This window comes from Onychomys torridus, chromosome 14 (genome assembly GCF_903995425.1).
Source record: "Onychomys torridus chromosome 14, mOncTor1.1, whole genome shotgun sequence".
NCBI lineage: Eukaryota > Metazoa > Chordata > Mammalia > Rodentia > Cricetidae > Onychomys > Onychomys torridus.
The window spans coordinates 52184987-52202155 of record NC_050456.1 but is presented as its reverse complement, the minus strand read 5'-3'; the positions used below and the strand labels follow the sequence as shown (position 1 = coordinate 52202155).

At 45.6% G+C, this 17169-nt stretch overlaps 1 protein-coding gene across 4 annotated transcripts in view; it reads left to right on the top strand.

Moving 5' to 3' along the window:
- Positions 1-17169, top strand: part of Zfyve1 (zinc finger FYVE-type containing 1) — a 54959-nt gene that overhangs the window by 13845 nt on the left and 23945 nt on the right. For all 4 annotated transcript variants that reach the window (XM_036206238.1, XM_036206237.1, XM_036206240.1 and 1 more), the window contains exons 3-4: positions 11175-11679; positions 16761-16975. In XM_036206238.1, coding sequence (XP_036062131.1) covers positions 11175-11679; positions 16761-16975 — 720 coding nt within the window. The remainder of the gene's footprint in view (positions 1-11174; positions 11680-16760; positions 16976-17169) is intronic.

Sequence of the window (17169 nt, the reverse complement as noted above, 5' to 3'; positions counted from 1 at the left end):
TCACCAGAACTTATGCTGGTTTTGTTGTGGCTAAATAGACCTTTGCTATGCTGTGTGAAAGGGGGCTGCGTGCCCATCCAGAAGGGTTTGTGATCTCTTGAGTTGGTGTTTCCTGGTCCTCAGGACTAGAAGGCTTTTTCCTCAAATATAAAAGGAGGTGAACTGGGTTAGTTGCATATGTCAAAGAAGCTCGTCATGGAGCTAAAAAGAAAATGTTTTTGAAGAATTTGTGTGAGGATCCTTTCTGTGTGGCTATGTTCTCACTGCTTGGACGGTGGAGGAGCTGTGGGCAGTGTCTGTGAGGCAAGGGTCAAACATTGTTGGGGTAATAAGACAGGGAAGGGGAATTCCTGACTCTCAAGTCATGGGACATTTTGGGGACAATGGAGTGGAAGAAAGTGATCTTTGTCCTTACCAAATGTGCTTGGTGTTTGTGAGGCCAAACTGTGACTCCAGTCACCTGAAGAAAACATTTGATAGGGAAATGGCAGCTTCTAACAAGGAACTCTGCTATCTCCCATGTGAACCTACAGTGAGTGTGAGCTCCTTTAGAACTTCCTGTGTGTAGAAGCAGGGTTTCTAGAATGTTCTGGTTATAGGTGTTTTCTTTTTGTTTGTTTGTTTTTTAGATCAGACTGGCCTGAACTCACAGAGATCTGCTTGCCTCTGCCTCCTGATATAGGGATTTGTTACTGGAATGGGGCCTTTGTTGGGACTTTAAAACTAGGGTACTGATCTGTTTGACATAGTTTTAGTAAAGTCCTAGTTCATTTACTAATTTTATTTCAAGTTTGTTGGTGTTTTGCCAGCATGTATGTCTGGGTGAGGTTGTCTGGAGTTACAGACAGTGGTGAAATATCAAGTGGGTGCCAGGGCCTCTAGAATAGCAGCCAGTGCTCTTAACCACTGAGACAACTCTCCTGCCCTGTCCTTTTGAATGTGTTGGAAGTGGCTTTGGGTTTCTCAAGGGGAAATGCCCTCTTTCCATCTCTTTCCTGTCTCTAGAAGAAAACAAAAACTGTAACAGCAGGTCTGTTTGTGTGTGGTTTGTCGTCAAGTTAGTGCTGGATGCCAGGAGAACTTAGTGTATGTCTGTTGACTACTGTCAAGCTTTATTTGTATTTTAGGGTAGTGGTCTCAGACTTTTAACTAGAGAATCTTACTTGGTTTCTTTGGCTCTCTTCCTCTGAACTCAGCCGAAAAAGAAAAGAAAGCAAAATGACCCAGAAACCAAAAATACAAATCATTAATAGAAACTCAATGTTGAGAATGATTGCCCACTTAAGTTACTTACAAATCTCAATGGACAATTATAAAATAATCATCTGTTGGATGGGATGTAATTTATCATGAGCTCTCTATTGTGATGGGAGTGATAGAGCTTCTGATAGCCTGTTGAGTTACTTGGGAGGAGCTGACTTGGGGCCCCTGGCACTGGGAACAGCTTAGTAAGCTTGAGAGGGATGTCAGATGATGGTCGGTACAGATGGGATCATCTGTAGACTAGGCCAGGACTGAAAGGGCCTTGATGTTGACCGCCATCAGAGCACTTCCTGCTGCCTTTGTGGCTTACCTATCTACTGAGTATGACTGGGCTGTCGAAGTGCTCTCCTGGCTAGGTCCTTTCGGCCGTGAAGTACTCTGATTTTCAAATAGGAATAGTGGGGATCGTTGAGAATTGTTAATTCATTTTACAAACTGGGCTTGGGATGTTATATAAATGAAGTTTCGTAGTAACGGAGAAAGAAGTATGTAAGATGGTGGTGTTTTGAGTTTCTTTCTGAAAGACTGATTTTTAATTATGTGTGTGTGTGTGTGTGTCTGTCTGTCTGTCTGTCTGTGTGTGTGTCTGTGAGTGTAGGTTAGAGGCATTGTGTCCCCTGGAGTGGGGTTACATTCCTGATGTAGGTGCTGGGGGTCCTCTGGAAGAGAGTAGTCCACACTCCTGCTGAACCATCTCTCCAGCCTTCTCGTTGGGTTTCTTTCAGCTTAGTGTGTATGAATGAGCTGGTCACTTTACTAAGAGTCAGATGCAACACCAGTATTAATAATGCACTTTTATGTTAGAATTTTCTTATGTAAGACAGAGCCTCACCAGGCTACTGGGCCATCTTGCCTGGCTCCTTCTCTCCCCCCCCCCCTCCCCTCCTCTCTCTCTCCCCTCCCCTCCTCTCCCCTCCTCTCTCTCTCTCTCTCTCTCTCTCTCTCTCTCTCTCTCTCTCTCTCTGAGACAGGGTCTCACTGTGTATCCCTGGCTGGCCTACAACTCACAGAGGTATATATTTGCCTCTGCCAACTGAGTGCTGGGATTCAGGACACGTGCCACCGGACCTTGTTAAGCGTTATTTTGGTTTGGGAGAGGAAAGGGGTTATTTGAAGTGTGCATTATTGGTAGAGTTGGTGTGGATCTGGCCTGCTGCTGAGTTAGACTTAGGGTAGCAGGCAGGTGGGAGCTAGCTGTGTTGTAGCACACTTGGGTGTTTTCCCAGTGTCTGGTTCTAAGAATGGCCCCTGTCCTCCCTCACTGTGCGCACATGGGGCTGTGTCCTCTGCTGCTTTATCTTAGCAGCCCTCTGTGTCCCCACAGGGTTGTTATCTAATGTCCCTGAGGCTTCTTGGTGAAGGAGCTCTTTCATGGCCCTGCAGTGGCTAAGCCTGGGGTAGAAGCTGGGCCTGTTGCCTTGCCTGAGGTCTCAGAGTCCAGGCTCTGGGGGAGGGCAAAGGTGATGCTGGAGAGGGATACCTTTGATGTTTGCTGCCACGGCTTTGATGTGTCAGGGCCAAGGGCTGTTTCAGAAGGTTTGAAGTGGGGGTGGGGGGTAGGGTGGGGAGGGGGGTGGGTGACGAGGGCAGGGAGTTCCTTCACCTCAGAAAGGGAGTGGAAATGGGTGGATGAGTGGAAACAGATAGAAACTAGAGGAGCGAGAGCCTTGTCCCTTCCAGAACCTTCCCTTATCAAAGGGAACACCTCTCACCCCCTTTTTGATATGTGGTCTTACCAGGTAGTCCAGGCTGCCCCAGAGCTCCTCTCCAACCCTGAGCCTGCAGCCACAGCCTCCAGCTGCCTGTGCAGGCACACCTGACCTCTTATCTTCCCTGACCTTTGCTTTCCCAGTTTGAAAACCAGTCTTGCTGCCACCAAAGGGAAAGCAGCTGAGTCTTTGCTGGCTCAGGGAAGATACCCACAGGTTGGGGATGTGTTTAGTAGTGTTACCAGGGAGCAAAGTCATGTGAGGGACAGGAGGGTGAGGCCTGCTTTTAGGTCTGCCAAGAAGTTTTTCCTCATCTGTTCATTTAGTTAGCCACTGTACCTTCCAGTTAGTGGGAGTCAAAATGGTTTTGTCCTCACTTTGCATATGAAAAAAGCCACTGGTACATGCTGATTATCCATAGACCACCTGGAGACAAACTACAGAGGCTTTGAGTTCTCTCTCTGAGTCTGCCCACTGGCTGAGAATCTATACCCAACAAAAGAGCATACAAGCTTAATGTATCTCAGGATACTAAATACCAGATAATATTCCAGATGTGAGGTTCACATCTATACATATATAGACACACCGAGATGAGTGTGTGTGTGTGTGTGTGTATGAGTGTGAATTTTGCTGCTTTTGAGTTGGGTCTTATTCTATGGCTTGTGCTGACCTTGAATTCAAGAGCCTCCTGAGATTTGAGAGTACAGGAGTGGGTCAGCACATCTGGTTTACTTGTATATTACATACATCATGTGATGAACACTTACTGTGAATCTGGAAACACTCAATTCTGTACCTAAAGTCTTCTACATGACTGCTCTTACCATATTCTGGGGACAGTTGCTGCTTCTGCGTTGACAGTTGTTTCATCATGTGGTGGATTTTGAGGGGAGACACCCTGAAGGCCTGGTCTTTCCTGCCGCAGGAGTGTTTGAGGGAGTGATGGGTCTTCCAGCTGGCTGCCTTGACCTTAGCTGACTAGTAGAAGTTTATGGGGCTTTTGTTTGTGTCCTGCTGGCCACCTTAGCAACTTGGAACCAGACTGGCTGAGTGACACAGGTCCAAAATGGACTGTTCTGTGTTACTTAAGAGTTTTTGGCCGGGCGGTGGTGGCGCACGCCTGTAATCCCAGCACTCGGGAGGCAGAGGCAGGTGGATCTTTGTGAGTTTGAGGCCAGCCTGGGCTACCAAATCCAGGAAAGGCGCAAAGCTACACAGAGAAACCCTGTCTCGGAAAACCAAAAAAAAAAGTTTTTTTTGAGACAGAGTCTCACAGTGTTGTAGTTCTGGCTGTCCTGGAATTTTCTCTGTAGACCAGGCTGGCCTCAAACTCAGAGGTTCTCCTGCCTCTGCCTCCAGAGGCTGGGATCAAAGACATGTGCCATTCATTATACCCGGCCACTTAAAATGTTTTAACTTAATTTTTGGAGACAGAGTCTTGCTGTGTAGCCCAAGTTTGTCTTGAACCTGTGATGCTTCTGCCTCCATCTCCTCAGTGCTGGGATCACAGATTTGAACTACCTGGCCTGCTGCTGGCTCCCTTGTTTCTCAGGGCTGTCAGCTAGTTCAAGTAGCCTGTCCCCAAGCTTTTCAAGTGCTGCAGTGTTGAGCTCCGTGGAAGGTATGGGGTGAGGGGAGTGATTCAGGTTTCTAGCAAGGTGTGGATCCTGTGCACCAAGCTGTGTCCTAAGTACTATGCATGTAAAGATAAGGTAGACATGGTTAGGGACTCTTGTGGTGAGCCCTGTCGCTGCAGGATCATTTTGTGAATTATGGGTATTGTCATCAGCATTAAGGCACTTAATAGTCTTGACAATGGTCACCTCATTCATAATGAGTGCTTCACCATCTTGATGAGAGTAAAGGAGACAAAGGCTCATCATCTTCACACTCAGTGGTCTGTCTGCATTTCCGCTCTCTATCAGACTGCAGACATGTGAATCAGACAGCTGTTTTTTTCTCTGATGGCTGAAAGAAACTGCTTATAAAGGCTTGTTACTCCTGCCGGGCGGTGGTGACACACGCCTTTAACCCAGCACTCAGGAGGCAGAGGCAGGAGGATCTCTGAGTTTGAGACCAGCCTGGTTTGCAGAGTTCCAGGACAGCCAGGGCCACACAGAGAAACTCTGTCTTAAAAAATCAAATAAAAGGCTTGTTACTCCTGTGGCTGGAGGAGGCCTGTGTGGTGAAGTTATTGATGTGGGGTTCTGGAGTCAGAGTAGGGGTCCTGAGGGGAGCTTTCTGAAGCTCTTATTCTGGATCTTGAAAACAAAACAAAACAACAACAAAAACAACAACAACAACAACAACAAAACAGGAGAGAGAGAGGGAGATAGATAGATAGATAGATAGATGGATAGATAGATGGATGGATGGATGGATGGATAGAGATGTGTTCTGGCTCTGGAGAGCATGTATGGGAGTGTGAAGAGCTGGAGAACTCCTGGATACTGGGGTGGTAGCAAGTGAACCATCCTGCACTGCATGTTCTTTAAATTGTCATGGGGGTTGTGAATGTATGGAACAGTAAGTTCTTTAAAAACATCACAACTTTATTAAAATGGAATTCACATACCTCAAACCCACCGGTTATTGTATTTCAGAGCTGTCTTTTCAGTGTGAGGGTCAGATGTGGGCCTTGCACATGCTAGACAAGTCTTGTTCTGCTAAACCCAACCCTCAGGCCTGGTGGATCTTTTAAAGTATGCAGTTCATTGAAAGCCCATGCCTGGTCTGATCTCCAGTACCACAAGTGAAATCAATCAATAAATAAATGAACTAGAGAATTCAGTGCCTTTAGTATATTCATAAAGCAGTGCAATCCAGGACACTATGTGATTCTAGAACATTGTCATCACTCCAGGCAGAGACCTTGTCCCCATTAACAGCCTCTCCCTGTGTCTTCCTCTCCCGGCTGCTGGCAGCCACTAATCTACTTCCTGACTTATGAATTGGCTTGTTCTGAGCATCTGATATAAATGGGTCACATCGGGCTGGAGAGATGGCTCAGAGGTTAAGAGCACTGGCTGCTCTTTCAGAGGTCCTGAGTTCGGTTTCTGGCCACCACATGGTGGCTCACAACCATCTATAATGAGATCTGGTGCCCTCTTCTGGCGGGCAGGAGACATGCAGACAGAACACTGTATACAGAATAAATAAATAAATCTTTAAAATAAATGGGTCACATCGTACGTGGCCATTTCTGTCTGGTTCTTGTCACTTAATCTCATTTTCCTATAATCATGTTTAGCATGTGCTGGTAGTTAGTTCTTTTATTCTTCCCAGCATGTCAAACCAATACTGATCAAATATTGGTAACTGTTTACTTTTTAATTTTTTGGGGGGCGGGTTTTTTTTTCTTTTTTCTCCAAGACAGGGTTTCTCTGTAGTTTTGGAGCCTGTCCTGGAACTCCTTCTGTGAAGTTGGCCTCAAACTCACAGAGATCTGCCGGCCTCTGCCTCCTGAGTGCTGGGATTAAAAGCATGCACCACTATGCCTGGTTCCAGTGAGCTATCTTGACAAACATACATACACGCATATATACACATGCACACATGTATATACATACATGTACACATACAAGTATATACACACGTACACACCCCTATATACATACATACATACACACATGTATATACATACATAACATGCGTATATACACACACACACACACACACACACACACACACACACACACACACGTATAGTAATTTGTTTTTTGAGTCAGACTTGCCTGAAACTTCCAACATCTTAGGTCAAGCTGGTCTCTAACCAGTGATTCTCCTGTCTTAGCCTCTCAAATGACAAGATTATAGGCATGCACATGCCCCTTTAAGTTGTTGTTGTTGTTGTTGTTATTATTATTATTATTATTATTATTATTATTACTAGTTTGGTTTTTCGAGACAGGGTTTCTCTGTGTAGCTTTGTGCCTTTCCTGGAACTCGCTTTGGAGACCAGGCTGGCCTCGAACTCCAAGGATCCGCCTGCCTCTGCCTCCCGAGTGCTGGGATTAAAGGCATGTGCCACCACCGCCCGGCAAGTTTTTATTATTTTTACAGGGATAATATTTTTATTTTAGCATCTGTAGTTACAGTTTAGGGGATGATAGAGGTGTGCAAAACCATCACTTGTCTACTCTATAAACATATTTAGAGTATTGGGTTACAGATAAAAATACTTTGTACCACAAAATATTATAAGTTCTTTAATTAGAACTGGAAAACACTTTAAGACTAATGTGATCACGTTAATTACATATATTTTTCTAATTCAGTAAAAGGTTTGTTGTAAGTGAGATTTAGGTGAAAGACTAGCATGAGTCTAGGCTAGTGACTATGCCTCATAATCACTTTCCCCACTGAAAAAGTAATTGAAATGATTTATGATACACTTTTCCAGCAGAATCCTTCAGATGGGTAATTCCTCTCCAGAACTAGTCTCAGGCTTTTCTAAGCAATCAAAACAGGACAGTAGAGAAGCAGTATGGGTCACAAGCCCACCTGAGCTTCAGGTCAGTGACCGTTATCCTATGTGGCGCCTGTCACTTTCCAGCCATGGACTCTAGTCTTTCCGTGACATTTTCACCCCCCTCTGACGTTCAGTGAGCAAAGACTTAGGAAGACTAGAAAGGGGCACCTGCATAGTCCTGATTGGAAACAGGAGTCCCAGAGAGGACTCATCAGCGGAAGGTGCTTGTCTCCAAGCCTTGGCAGCCTGTGTTTGATCCCTGGGACCTGAATAGTGAAACGAGAGAGCTGACTACTTTGAGTTGTCCTTTGCTCTCTGTATGTACACCATAGTTTACTTGGTGTTGTGCATGTGCCTTGGTGTGTGAGTGTACACACACACACACACACACACACACACACACACAAATAGAATGGGCAGTGGTGGCGCACACCCTTAATCCCAGCACTAGGGAGACAGAGGCGGTAGATCTCTGAGTTCGAGGTGCAGCCTGGTTTACAAAGTAAGTTCCAGGACAGCCAGAGCTGTTTTGAAAAACAAAAAACAACAACATAAAACAAAAAAAAAAATAAAAAATAAATAGAATATAATTTTAAAAAAAAATTGGGCCTCAAGAGATGGCCCAGGAGTTAAGAGCCTTTGTTGCTCTTCTAGAGGACCTGGGTTCAGTTCCCAGCAAGCATATGGTGGCTCACAATTGCCTATAGCTCCAGCTCAGAGGCTCTGACTTCCTCTTCTGGCCTCCAAGGGTACCAGGAATGCACATGGTGCACAGACATATAAGCAGGCAAAACACTCATACACATAAAATAATTAAAAAAATAAATTTTAGCTGGGCATGGTGGCACACACCTTTAATCTCAGCACTCTGGGAGGCAGAGGTGAGCAAATCTCTGTGAGATTGAGGCAAGATAGGTCTACATAGTAAGTTCCAGGCCAACCAGGTCTATACAGTTAAACCCTGTCTCAAAAACACAACAAAACGGGGCAGGAGAGATGGCTCAGTGGTTAAGAGCACTGATTGTTCTTCCAGAGGACCCCGGTTCAATTCCCAGCACCCACATGGCAGCTTACAACTGTCTGTAATGCAGGCAAAACACCAATGCACATGAAATAAAATAAATTAACTTAAAAAAAAACCAAAACAACAGCAACAACAAAAGAATATTTTTGCCAATTCAGCACAGTGGGTAAGGCATTTGTGTGCAAGCATGAGGATCTGAGTTTGAATCTCCATGTACATACAGCAGGTAAGGTAGTGTGCATCTGCCCTGCCACTGCCATGCCAGTGCTACTGCAGTGAGATGGAGGCAGAGACCTGAGAATCCTTGGAAACCTGCAGGCCAGTGAGCCTTGCATAAGCAGAGATGAGAAACAAGGTGAGGCAAAGACTGACAGCTGAGGTAGCCCTCTGACCTCTATGGTGTGCCATGGCATATATGCACCCACATGTAGTACAAATACCCCAGAAATTTCTACAGAATAGGGTCAAAGGAAGGACACATTGAAGAAATCTTTTTTTTTTTTTTTTTTTTTTTTTTTGAGACAGGGTTTCTGTGTGTAGCTTTGCACCTTAACTGGATCTCACTTTGTAGCCCAGGCTGGCCTTGAACTCACAGAGATCCACCTGCCTCTGCCTCCTGAGTGCTGGGATTTAAGGCGAGTGCCACCACCGCCTGGCTTGAAGAAATGTCTTAAAGGTGAAAATAGTAGTTGTAATTGCAATAATGGATGGAAAAGAAAAAGCTCATCTTTTTTTTTTTTTTTTTTTTTATGGCTAAATAATGGTCATTGTGGGAATGTGCCACATTTTGTTCACACATTCATCAGCTGATAGGCATCTGGGCTATAGTGACTTTTTGGTTGGTATAGATAATGCTGCTATATTACATATAGAGAGGTTTTGTGTGGATGTATGTTTTCATTTCTGTTGGATATAAACCTAGAAGTAGAATTTCTGAGTCAGGGACTCTTGCACATAATCTTTTCTTTATTATGTTTTAAAATTATGTATAGTGTTTTGTCTGCATGTATGTCTGTGCACCTCATCCATGCTTGGTGCCCGTGGATTGGAAAAGGGCATTGGAACCCTGAAACTAGAGTTACAGGGTGTTGAAAGCTGCTGTGTGGGTGCTGGGAACTGGACCTGGGTCCTGTCAGATAGCAAGTGCTCTTAACCTCTGAGCCATCTCTCTAGCCCCAGCTTTCCCTGCTTCTTACCTTCTCTCCCTCCTCCTACCTTTGTACATTCTCACACACACACACACACACGCTCATCACACACACACACACACACACACACACACACACACACTTGGAAAATAAGCATTTCTGTTTTTTTTTTTTAAATATATATATATATATATATATATATATATATATATAGCCCAGGCTGGCCTCTAACTTAAGATCTTCCAGTGTCAGCCTCCCTAGCAGGACTGCAAACATGTGCCACCATACCTGTTTTTATGTAACTCTTTTAGTCGGTGCTGCACTGTTCCTAGAGTGACCGTGTTGGGTTGTGTCCCTGCAGGGTTGTCGTCTCTGTTTTTGCCAACACTTTACTGCCTTTTGAGCACAGCCGTTCTGTTGGGTGGGAAAGCTGTCATTATGGTTTTCATTTGTGTCTCCGATGGTGAACGGTACTATGCAGATTCTCATGTACCTGCGGCCACTCGCAGATCTTCGGAGAAATAGCTATTCAAATTCTTGGCTTCTTTTCAAAATTGATGCATTAATTTGTTTATTTTGTGTGTATGCCTGTTTGGCCTGCGTATACGTATTTATATCACATGCATACCTGATGCCAGCAGAGGCTGGAGGAGGCTGTTGGAACCCCTGAGGCCGGAGTTACAGATGATTGTGAACCAAGATAAGGGCTCTGGGAATGAAGCTCAGTCCTCTGGAAGAGCAGCCAGTGCTCTTAACCACTGAGCCATCTCTCCAGCTCATCTTTTCTCTGTCTTGGGGCTTTATAGCATATAGTCTTAACTTAAACTATTATCTTTCTTTTTAGAAACTGTTGCTAAACCCAACAATTAACATGTTCTCTTTTAAGAACTTTATGGTTTTAGCTCTTCATTAAATTTTTATTTTTCAGATGTGTACGTGTGTGTGTGTGTGTGTGTGTGTGTGTGTGTGTGTGTGTATGTATGTATGAGTGCAGGTGAAAGCAGGTGCCCATGGAATCCAGAAGAGGCATTTGATCCCCTGAAGCTAGCGTTACAGACAGTTAGGAGCCTCTCTCTTTTTTTGTTTTTGTTTTGTTTTTTCGAGACAGTGTTTCTCTATGTAGCATTGGTGCTTTTCCTGGATCTCGCTCTGTAGCCCAGGCTGGCCTCGAACTCACGGGGCTCCACCTGTCTCTGCCTCCCAAGTGCTGGGATTAAAGGCGTGGGCCACCACCGCCCAGCAGAGCCTCTCAATGTGGGTTCTGGGAACCGAATTTGGGTCATCTGTAAGAGCAGTAAACACTTGGAGTCACCAGCCCCTGGTTCTGGCTCTTTCATGGCTGCCAAGTTCTTCCACTGATGGAAGCTTCCGAGGGTCCATGAGCTGTTTGCCAAGGGTGGAGCCGTCATCTGGTCCTTCCTTTACCTTCCACTTCTACAAGTCAGGAAGGCCTTGACCCTGGGAAGCATCTCTGTTTCTTATAGGAGTTAGTTTTTCAGTTTCCATATTTTATTGTCTTTTCTTTCTTTCTTTTTTTTTTTGTTGTTTTTTTAAAGGTAACAAATGAAGAGGACTTTATTAGGAAATTGGACTGTAAACCTGATCAGCATCTCAAGGTGGTTTCCATTTTTGGAAATACTGGTGATGGAAAGTCCCATACCCTCAACCACACTTTCTTCTATGGCCGAGAAGTCTTCAAAACCTCCCCCGCTCAGGAGTCCTGCACAGTGGGAGTGTGGGCAGCCTATGACCCAGTCCATAAAGTAGCAGTGATAGACACAGAAGGACTCTTGGGGGCCACCGTGAATCTAAGCCAGAGAACACGGCTGCTGCTAAAGGTCCTGGCCATCTCAGACCTGGTCATCTATCGGACTCATGCCGACCGGCTGCATAATGACCTCTTCAAATTCCTTGGGGATGCCTCGGAAGCTTACCTGAAGCACTTTACCAAGGAACTCAAGGCTACCACTGCTCGCTGTGGCCTGGATGTCCCCTTATCCACCCTGGGCCCTGCAGTTATTATTTTCCATGAGACTGTGCACACGCAACTTCTGGGTTCTGGTGAGTAGACAGTGCTGTGTCATAGACTGACCTTTTTGGGCACAAGGAGGTGGCCTCTGGGATACAATATGGTGACGGTGGAATGCCCAGAAAGACTTGTGCCCAGGCTAGACTGAGAAAATGCCAGGAAGGCTGGAGTAAACAACTCTGGTGAGGATTAAGACATGCTAGTGGACTAACGATCCTGGGAGATTGGGATCGGATCTGTTTCCCTGAAATGCTGATAGGGAAAGTTTGATCAGAGTGGGATCAAGAGAGACTAGAAGAGCCAGGAAGATGCACGCCTGGAATTCCAATGTTTGGGAACCGGAGGCAGGAGGATTATGAATTTTAAGCCAACCTGGGTTACATAGTGAGACCTTGTCACACAGCAACAAAAGGAAGGCAGGTGCCGCAGGGCCGAGGCCCGGCATCCAAGAGCTGGAGGTATGGTGTGGTGCCGCAGGCCTAGAGGCCCGACATCCAAGAGCTGGAGGCAGGAGGAGTGGTATGTTCAAGGCCATCCTTAACTCCATTCTATCAGAGGCTAGCATAGGCTACATGAAACTCTCTAAAAAACCAGAAAGGAAGAGATACACAGAGACATTGTCACTGTCACTACTAAGGTTGTGAGTATGTTAAAACACTTTCTAAGTGTTTCATACGGGGAAGTAGGACCACAAAGTTTCTAAGGTCCAAAATTTCTAAGAATTTCCCTTTTTGAATATTTAGATAGTTAAGATATTGGTATACTGATGAGATGATTCATTAGAGAGGGGTAAACACAAGAAAGAGACCAGGTACCTCCATGCTGGAGGACCTGGTTGAACCCAGAGCACTGCAGAAGAAAAGGAAAGTGTGTTGACAACTTGGGAGGCAACAGAACTGCTCTAAGTGTGAGGAGGCCGTTTGGTCTCCACAGTGAGGCCCAGTCTGCCTCAGAATCCAAATGCAAAAGAAGAGCAGAAACAGCCGGAGTGACGTGACGCTCAAGTGGAGGGGATGGCCTTAAGATGCGACAGTTCACCTGTGTCACAGGAGAGAGGGGAATGGGTGAGGGTGCGTGTGGTGAGTGTGTTTGTAACTTATCTTATTGTCTCTGTTTCTTTGAGAAATAGGGAGCCATGTTACCAGGTGCAACAATAGTCATTAAATGTGGTAGGGATAGAAGTCTGGCCTCTAAAACAGTTACACTGTTCACATCTGTCTGTTCAGCCTAGAAAGTACCCATATCATGTTCTAGACAATGAGGTGTAGAGCTAGAAACTGCTACCCTCAGTCTAATTGGAGAGACTGTGGAGTTCTTGGTTTTGTAGCACATGTAGCACTGGAGCTGTGGGAATGGAGAGGAGGACCATGCATCTTAGTGGGGTCTTGGAAAGAGGAAGCAGTGTCTGCAAGTGGAATCTGCAGAAGAGGGGAAGAGCATGTTCTGGGAGGGGCAAATCCCTCGGAGCTTCCCAGAGCAGCTGCATGCTGGGAACTGCAGCTGCTTCTGCAGCAGATTCCTAAACTCAGCATCAGCCCTTGGATGTGTTCTCTGTCTGCCTTCCTGAGGGCTCTCTTGAAATGAAAGCTTCATTTATAATTTAGATACCCAAGCTTGTGATATTCCTGCTTGCTTTCAGCTACATCAAAATGTAAACTAAGCCAAGAAAAACAAGTGATCCACTAGCTGAATATGGGCATATATGCCTGTAATCCTGGCTCTCAAGAAACTGAGTCGGGAGGAGCCCAAGTCTGAGGCCAGCAGAAAGAAAGAGACCCTGTTCCAGAAACTAAAACTAAAAACAAATGTAATCGCTAGGCGGTGGTGGCGCACGCCTTTAATCCCAGCACTCGGGAGGCAGAGGCAGGAGGATCTCTGTGAGTTCGGGGCGAGCCTGGGCTACAGAGTGAGTTCCAGGAGAGGCGCAAAGCTACACAGAGAAACCCTGTCTTGAAAAACCAAACCAAACCAACCAACCAACCAAACAAACAAAAAACCAAATGTAATCTAAACTCCTAAATGTGGTGTTCTGTCTAACCCCTGTCAATGTGTCTGGCCACTAGCTGATCCTTTCCTCACTCTGTGTGTGTGTGTGTGTGTGTATTCATGTGCACATTTTTTTATATGTATTATATTTATTTGTATATGCACATGGGTGGGCGCACACTCACACACACATACACACACGCATATATGCATGCATATACACATGCATACACACACGCACACCGTCCTCACTAGCTATACCACCTTTTCTGTGTCTCACCTGGCATATGCTCTCTGCCTTTCTGGACCACTTTGCCTCATCTGGGCTGAGCCTCTCCTGATTCTTCTTCCCATGATGAGCCTGGTGCGGTCAGATTCGTCCTCTATCCTGCACTCCACTCACCTGGAGCCACCCTGTGTGTGCTTATTCATTCTGGATGTTTTCTATGAGAATGGAAGCAGCATGAAGGCAGACAATTGCCCACCTTTCTTGCTGCAGATGTTTGGTGCACAGATGTGTGGCAGATGATAATGAAGAGCTGTGCCCATCTGAAGCATAGCTAGTTGTGTCAGAGGGAGCTGCACTCCAGGATCAGGCCATGGGTGGTCTTGGGTCAGTTCTCTGAAGTATCTTGGGCAGAGACCTATATAATGTCAGAGCTGTATTTCAGAGCGCCACTTCCTGTCCCCAGGAACAAGTAGAGGAGCATGCCTTGAGTTGGGGAGTCTCTATGGTAGCCACGACAGTGGTGGTAAGAGGCAGTGGCCAGGCTGGACCAGAAGGGAGGTTGTTTTGATGGACCTGGGACCAGTTGTTGGTTCCACTGAGTCATGACCTTCCAGGCTGAAGGAAGAGACTAAGTAGAAATGACTGTGAGATAAGGTAAGGAAGCAGGGAATGCTGACTCTGGATCGTTCCTTTGAGCAGTCCTAAGTCATTCTGGGTCTTTACAGTCTTAAGGGCTCAGGCTTTTGAAGTAACCAGTCTCCAGAAGCCATCATTTTTTTGTGCTGTGTTGTGTACTGTGCTATGTGTAGCAGCCCCAAATGACAGCACAGAGAACTGCTTGCAATCTATAGCCAAGGTGGTCCTAGCAGAATTGGGTTGAACCAAGGTCTTTGAATTCTGAAATCTGGACCCTTTTCTGGAGCAACAGGGCTTCCTGAAGCCTTAATACAGAGCAAGGACAGCAGGGTAGAGACGTGCCAAAAAATGGGCAAATTGATCATTGCATTTTTCTTGTCTCAGAGCTGTTTGCTTTCAGATTTCTGTTTGATCTTGCTGCTTTTCTGGATAGCAGAGTGCTAGGTAGGAGTTTAATAGGAAAATGAATGACGGGTTGAGTATTCCTTATTCAAAATGCTTGGGAACAGAAGAAAGATCGGAGGTTTTGGATTTTGGAATGTTTGCAAAATGTTTGTGAGAGGAGCATTCTGAATCTGAAAGTCTTGAGATCTGAAATGTTCTCCTGATGTTGTCTGAGGGAATAGCAGTTGGGAGACTGGCTTAATCAGATTGGTCTATGGGCATTTTCTTGAGATTTACTTTTAAGTGTATGGATAGTTTGCCTGCACATGTCTGTGCACCATGCATGTAGTATCTGTGGGGGCCCAGAAGAGGACATCATATCCTCTTGGAACTGGGGTTACAGAGAGTTGTTGGCCAACCATGTGAGTGCTGGAATTTGGACCTGGGACCTCTGGAAGAGCAATCAGTGTTGCTTTCACCAGGAGCCATTTCTCCAGCCCATATTTTCTTAAGAAAAAAAAAAATTAATGTGTATGGGTGTTTTGTCTGTATGTATGCCTAGTCACCATATGCATGCCTTGTTGCCTGAGAAGGCCAGAAGAGGGTGTCAGATTCCCTAGGACTCAAGTTACAAACCACTGTGAGCTGCCATGTAGGTGTTGGGAATTGAACCTATGTCTTTTGAAAGAGCAGCCAGTGATCTTAACCACTGGTCCATCTCTCCAGCCCCACCCCCTGTTTTCTTGATTGCTAATTAATAAAGGAGAGCCTAGCCCACTGTGGGCGTACTATCCCCATGCAGATGGGCCTAAGCCGTGTAAAAAAGCACATTCTTTTTTCCCCAGGTTGCTTTTGACCAGCCACAGAAATCAAGCTAGGACAGTGTTGAAATCGTTTCTGAGTTAGGTATTCATTTTAGGAATTCCCTGCCTGGATTCTGTTATACATACAGGTGAGCAGAAGGAATTCATTGGGAGCAGTGATTGCATGCTCAAGGAAAGGCCTGTGGAGATATTGGGATGAAGGGAAGTGGCCAGGTCAGGTTCCTGGGCTGCTTTGGGAGAAGGCAGGGACTAATACTTCCCACCAATTCTTTCCGATCTCAGCATGAGCTGGATGTAGGGAATAAGTGCAGAATTACCAAGGCAGCTATTTAATGACTATCCCTTTAAATTTGAACTGATGTAGCTTCAGTGTTTGAGTGTTAAAGGAAGTTAAGCCAAAGTATCTTACCTCTAAAAGGTGTCCTGACTCTGCCCATCCTATGGCTGCTGAGCCTGTGTGTAAGCCACTCACCCGCATTGCTAGCTTGCCACAGCTTTGCAGCTTCATCGTGTAAGAGCAGGGTTCTTGAAGGATACAATTGTAAATGCTCACTAGCTAACTGGCTAAGTCTATCTACAGGCTCACCAAAAAAATAAATTAATTAATTAAAAAAAAAATCAGGAGCTTCCTCAGTGCCTAGTGTAGCAAGTAATTACAAAGCAAGCTGTGTATGGATGACAGTGGGTGTGGCAGAAAGGGGGAATGAACATGAGGGAGTGGGGAGACCCAGGCTTTCCTTTTATGTTTACCTGTCTACGTTTTTCTTCCATTGAATCCTTTTCAAGATTCTTCTGTGATATGCATCCACAAGTGCACATCATACCGAAGTGTATAAGGCAGTTTATCACATACCCATGTAATCAGTGGCAGCTTAGGAGATATCCATGCCCTCTCCTTGTTCCTTTCCAGTCAGGGCCAAGCAAATGCTATAATTCTAAACATGTGCTTTACAAATGCGAAGTAAAATTCATCTTACTTTTACAGTGAAACGTAGGTAAATTTTGTTTTCAAGAAAGGCACTCATTGCCCACATGCCTGTTTCTGCTTGCACAGATCACCCCTCAGAGGCACCCGAGAAGCTCATCCAGGACCGGTTCAGGAAGTTGGGCCGCTTCCCTGAAGCCTTTAGCTCCATTCATTACAAGGGAACGAGGACATACAATCCCCCTACAGACTTCTCTGGGCTTCGGCGCGCTTTGGAGCAGCTGCTAGAGAACAATACCACCAGGTCTCCCCGGCACCCAGGGGTCATCTTCAAAGCCCTGAAGGTCAGTTGGCTCCGGCCCTGGGTACTTCTCATGAGGATGCCAGTAGAATGCGTGGTCCTCCAGTACTTTTAGTGCAGGTGCTTGGAAGCCTGGGCTGGAAAGAGTCGGTTCAGAAGAGGATGTCCAAATGGAGGTTGTACCTGTCATATGCCTTCAGCTTGCCAGGAGCTCCAGTGGGAAGGAATCTCGAGTCA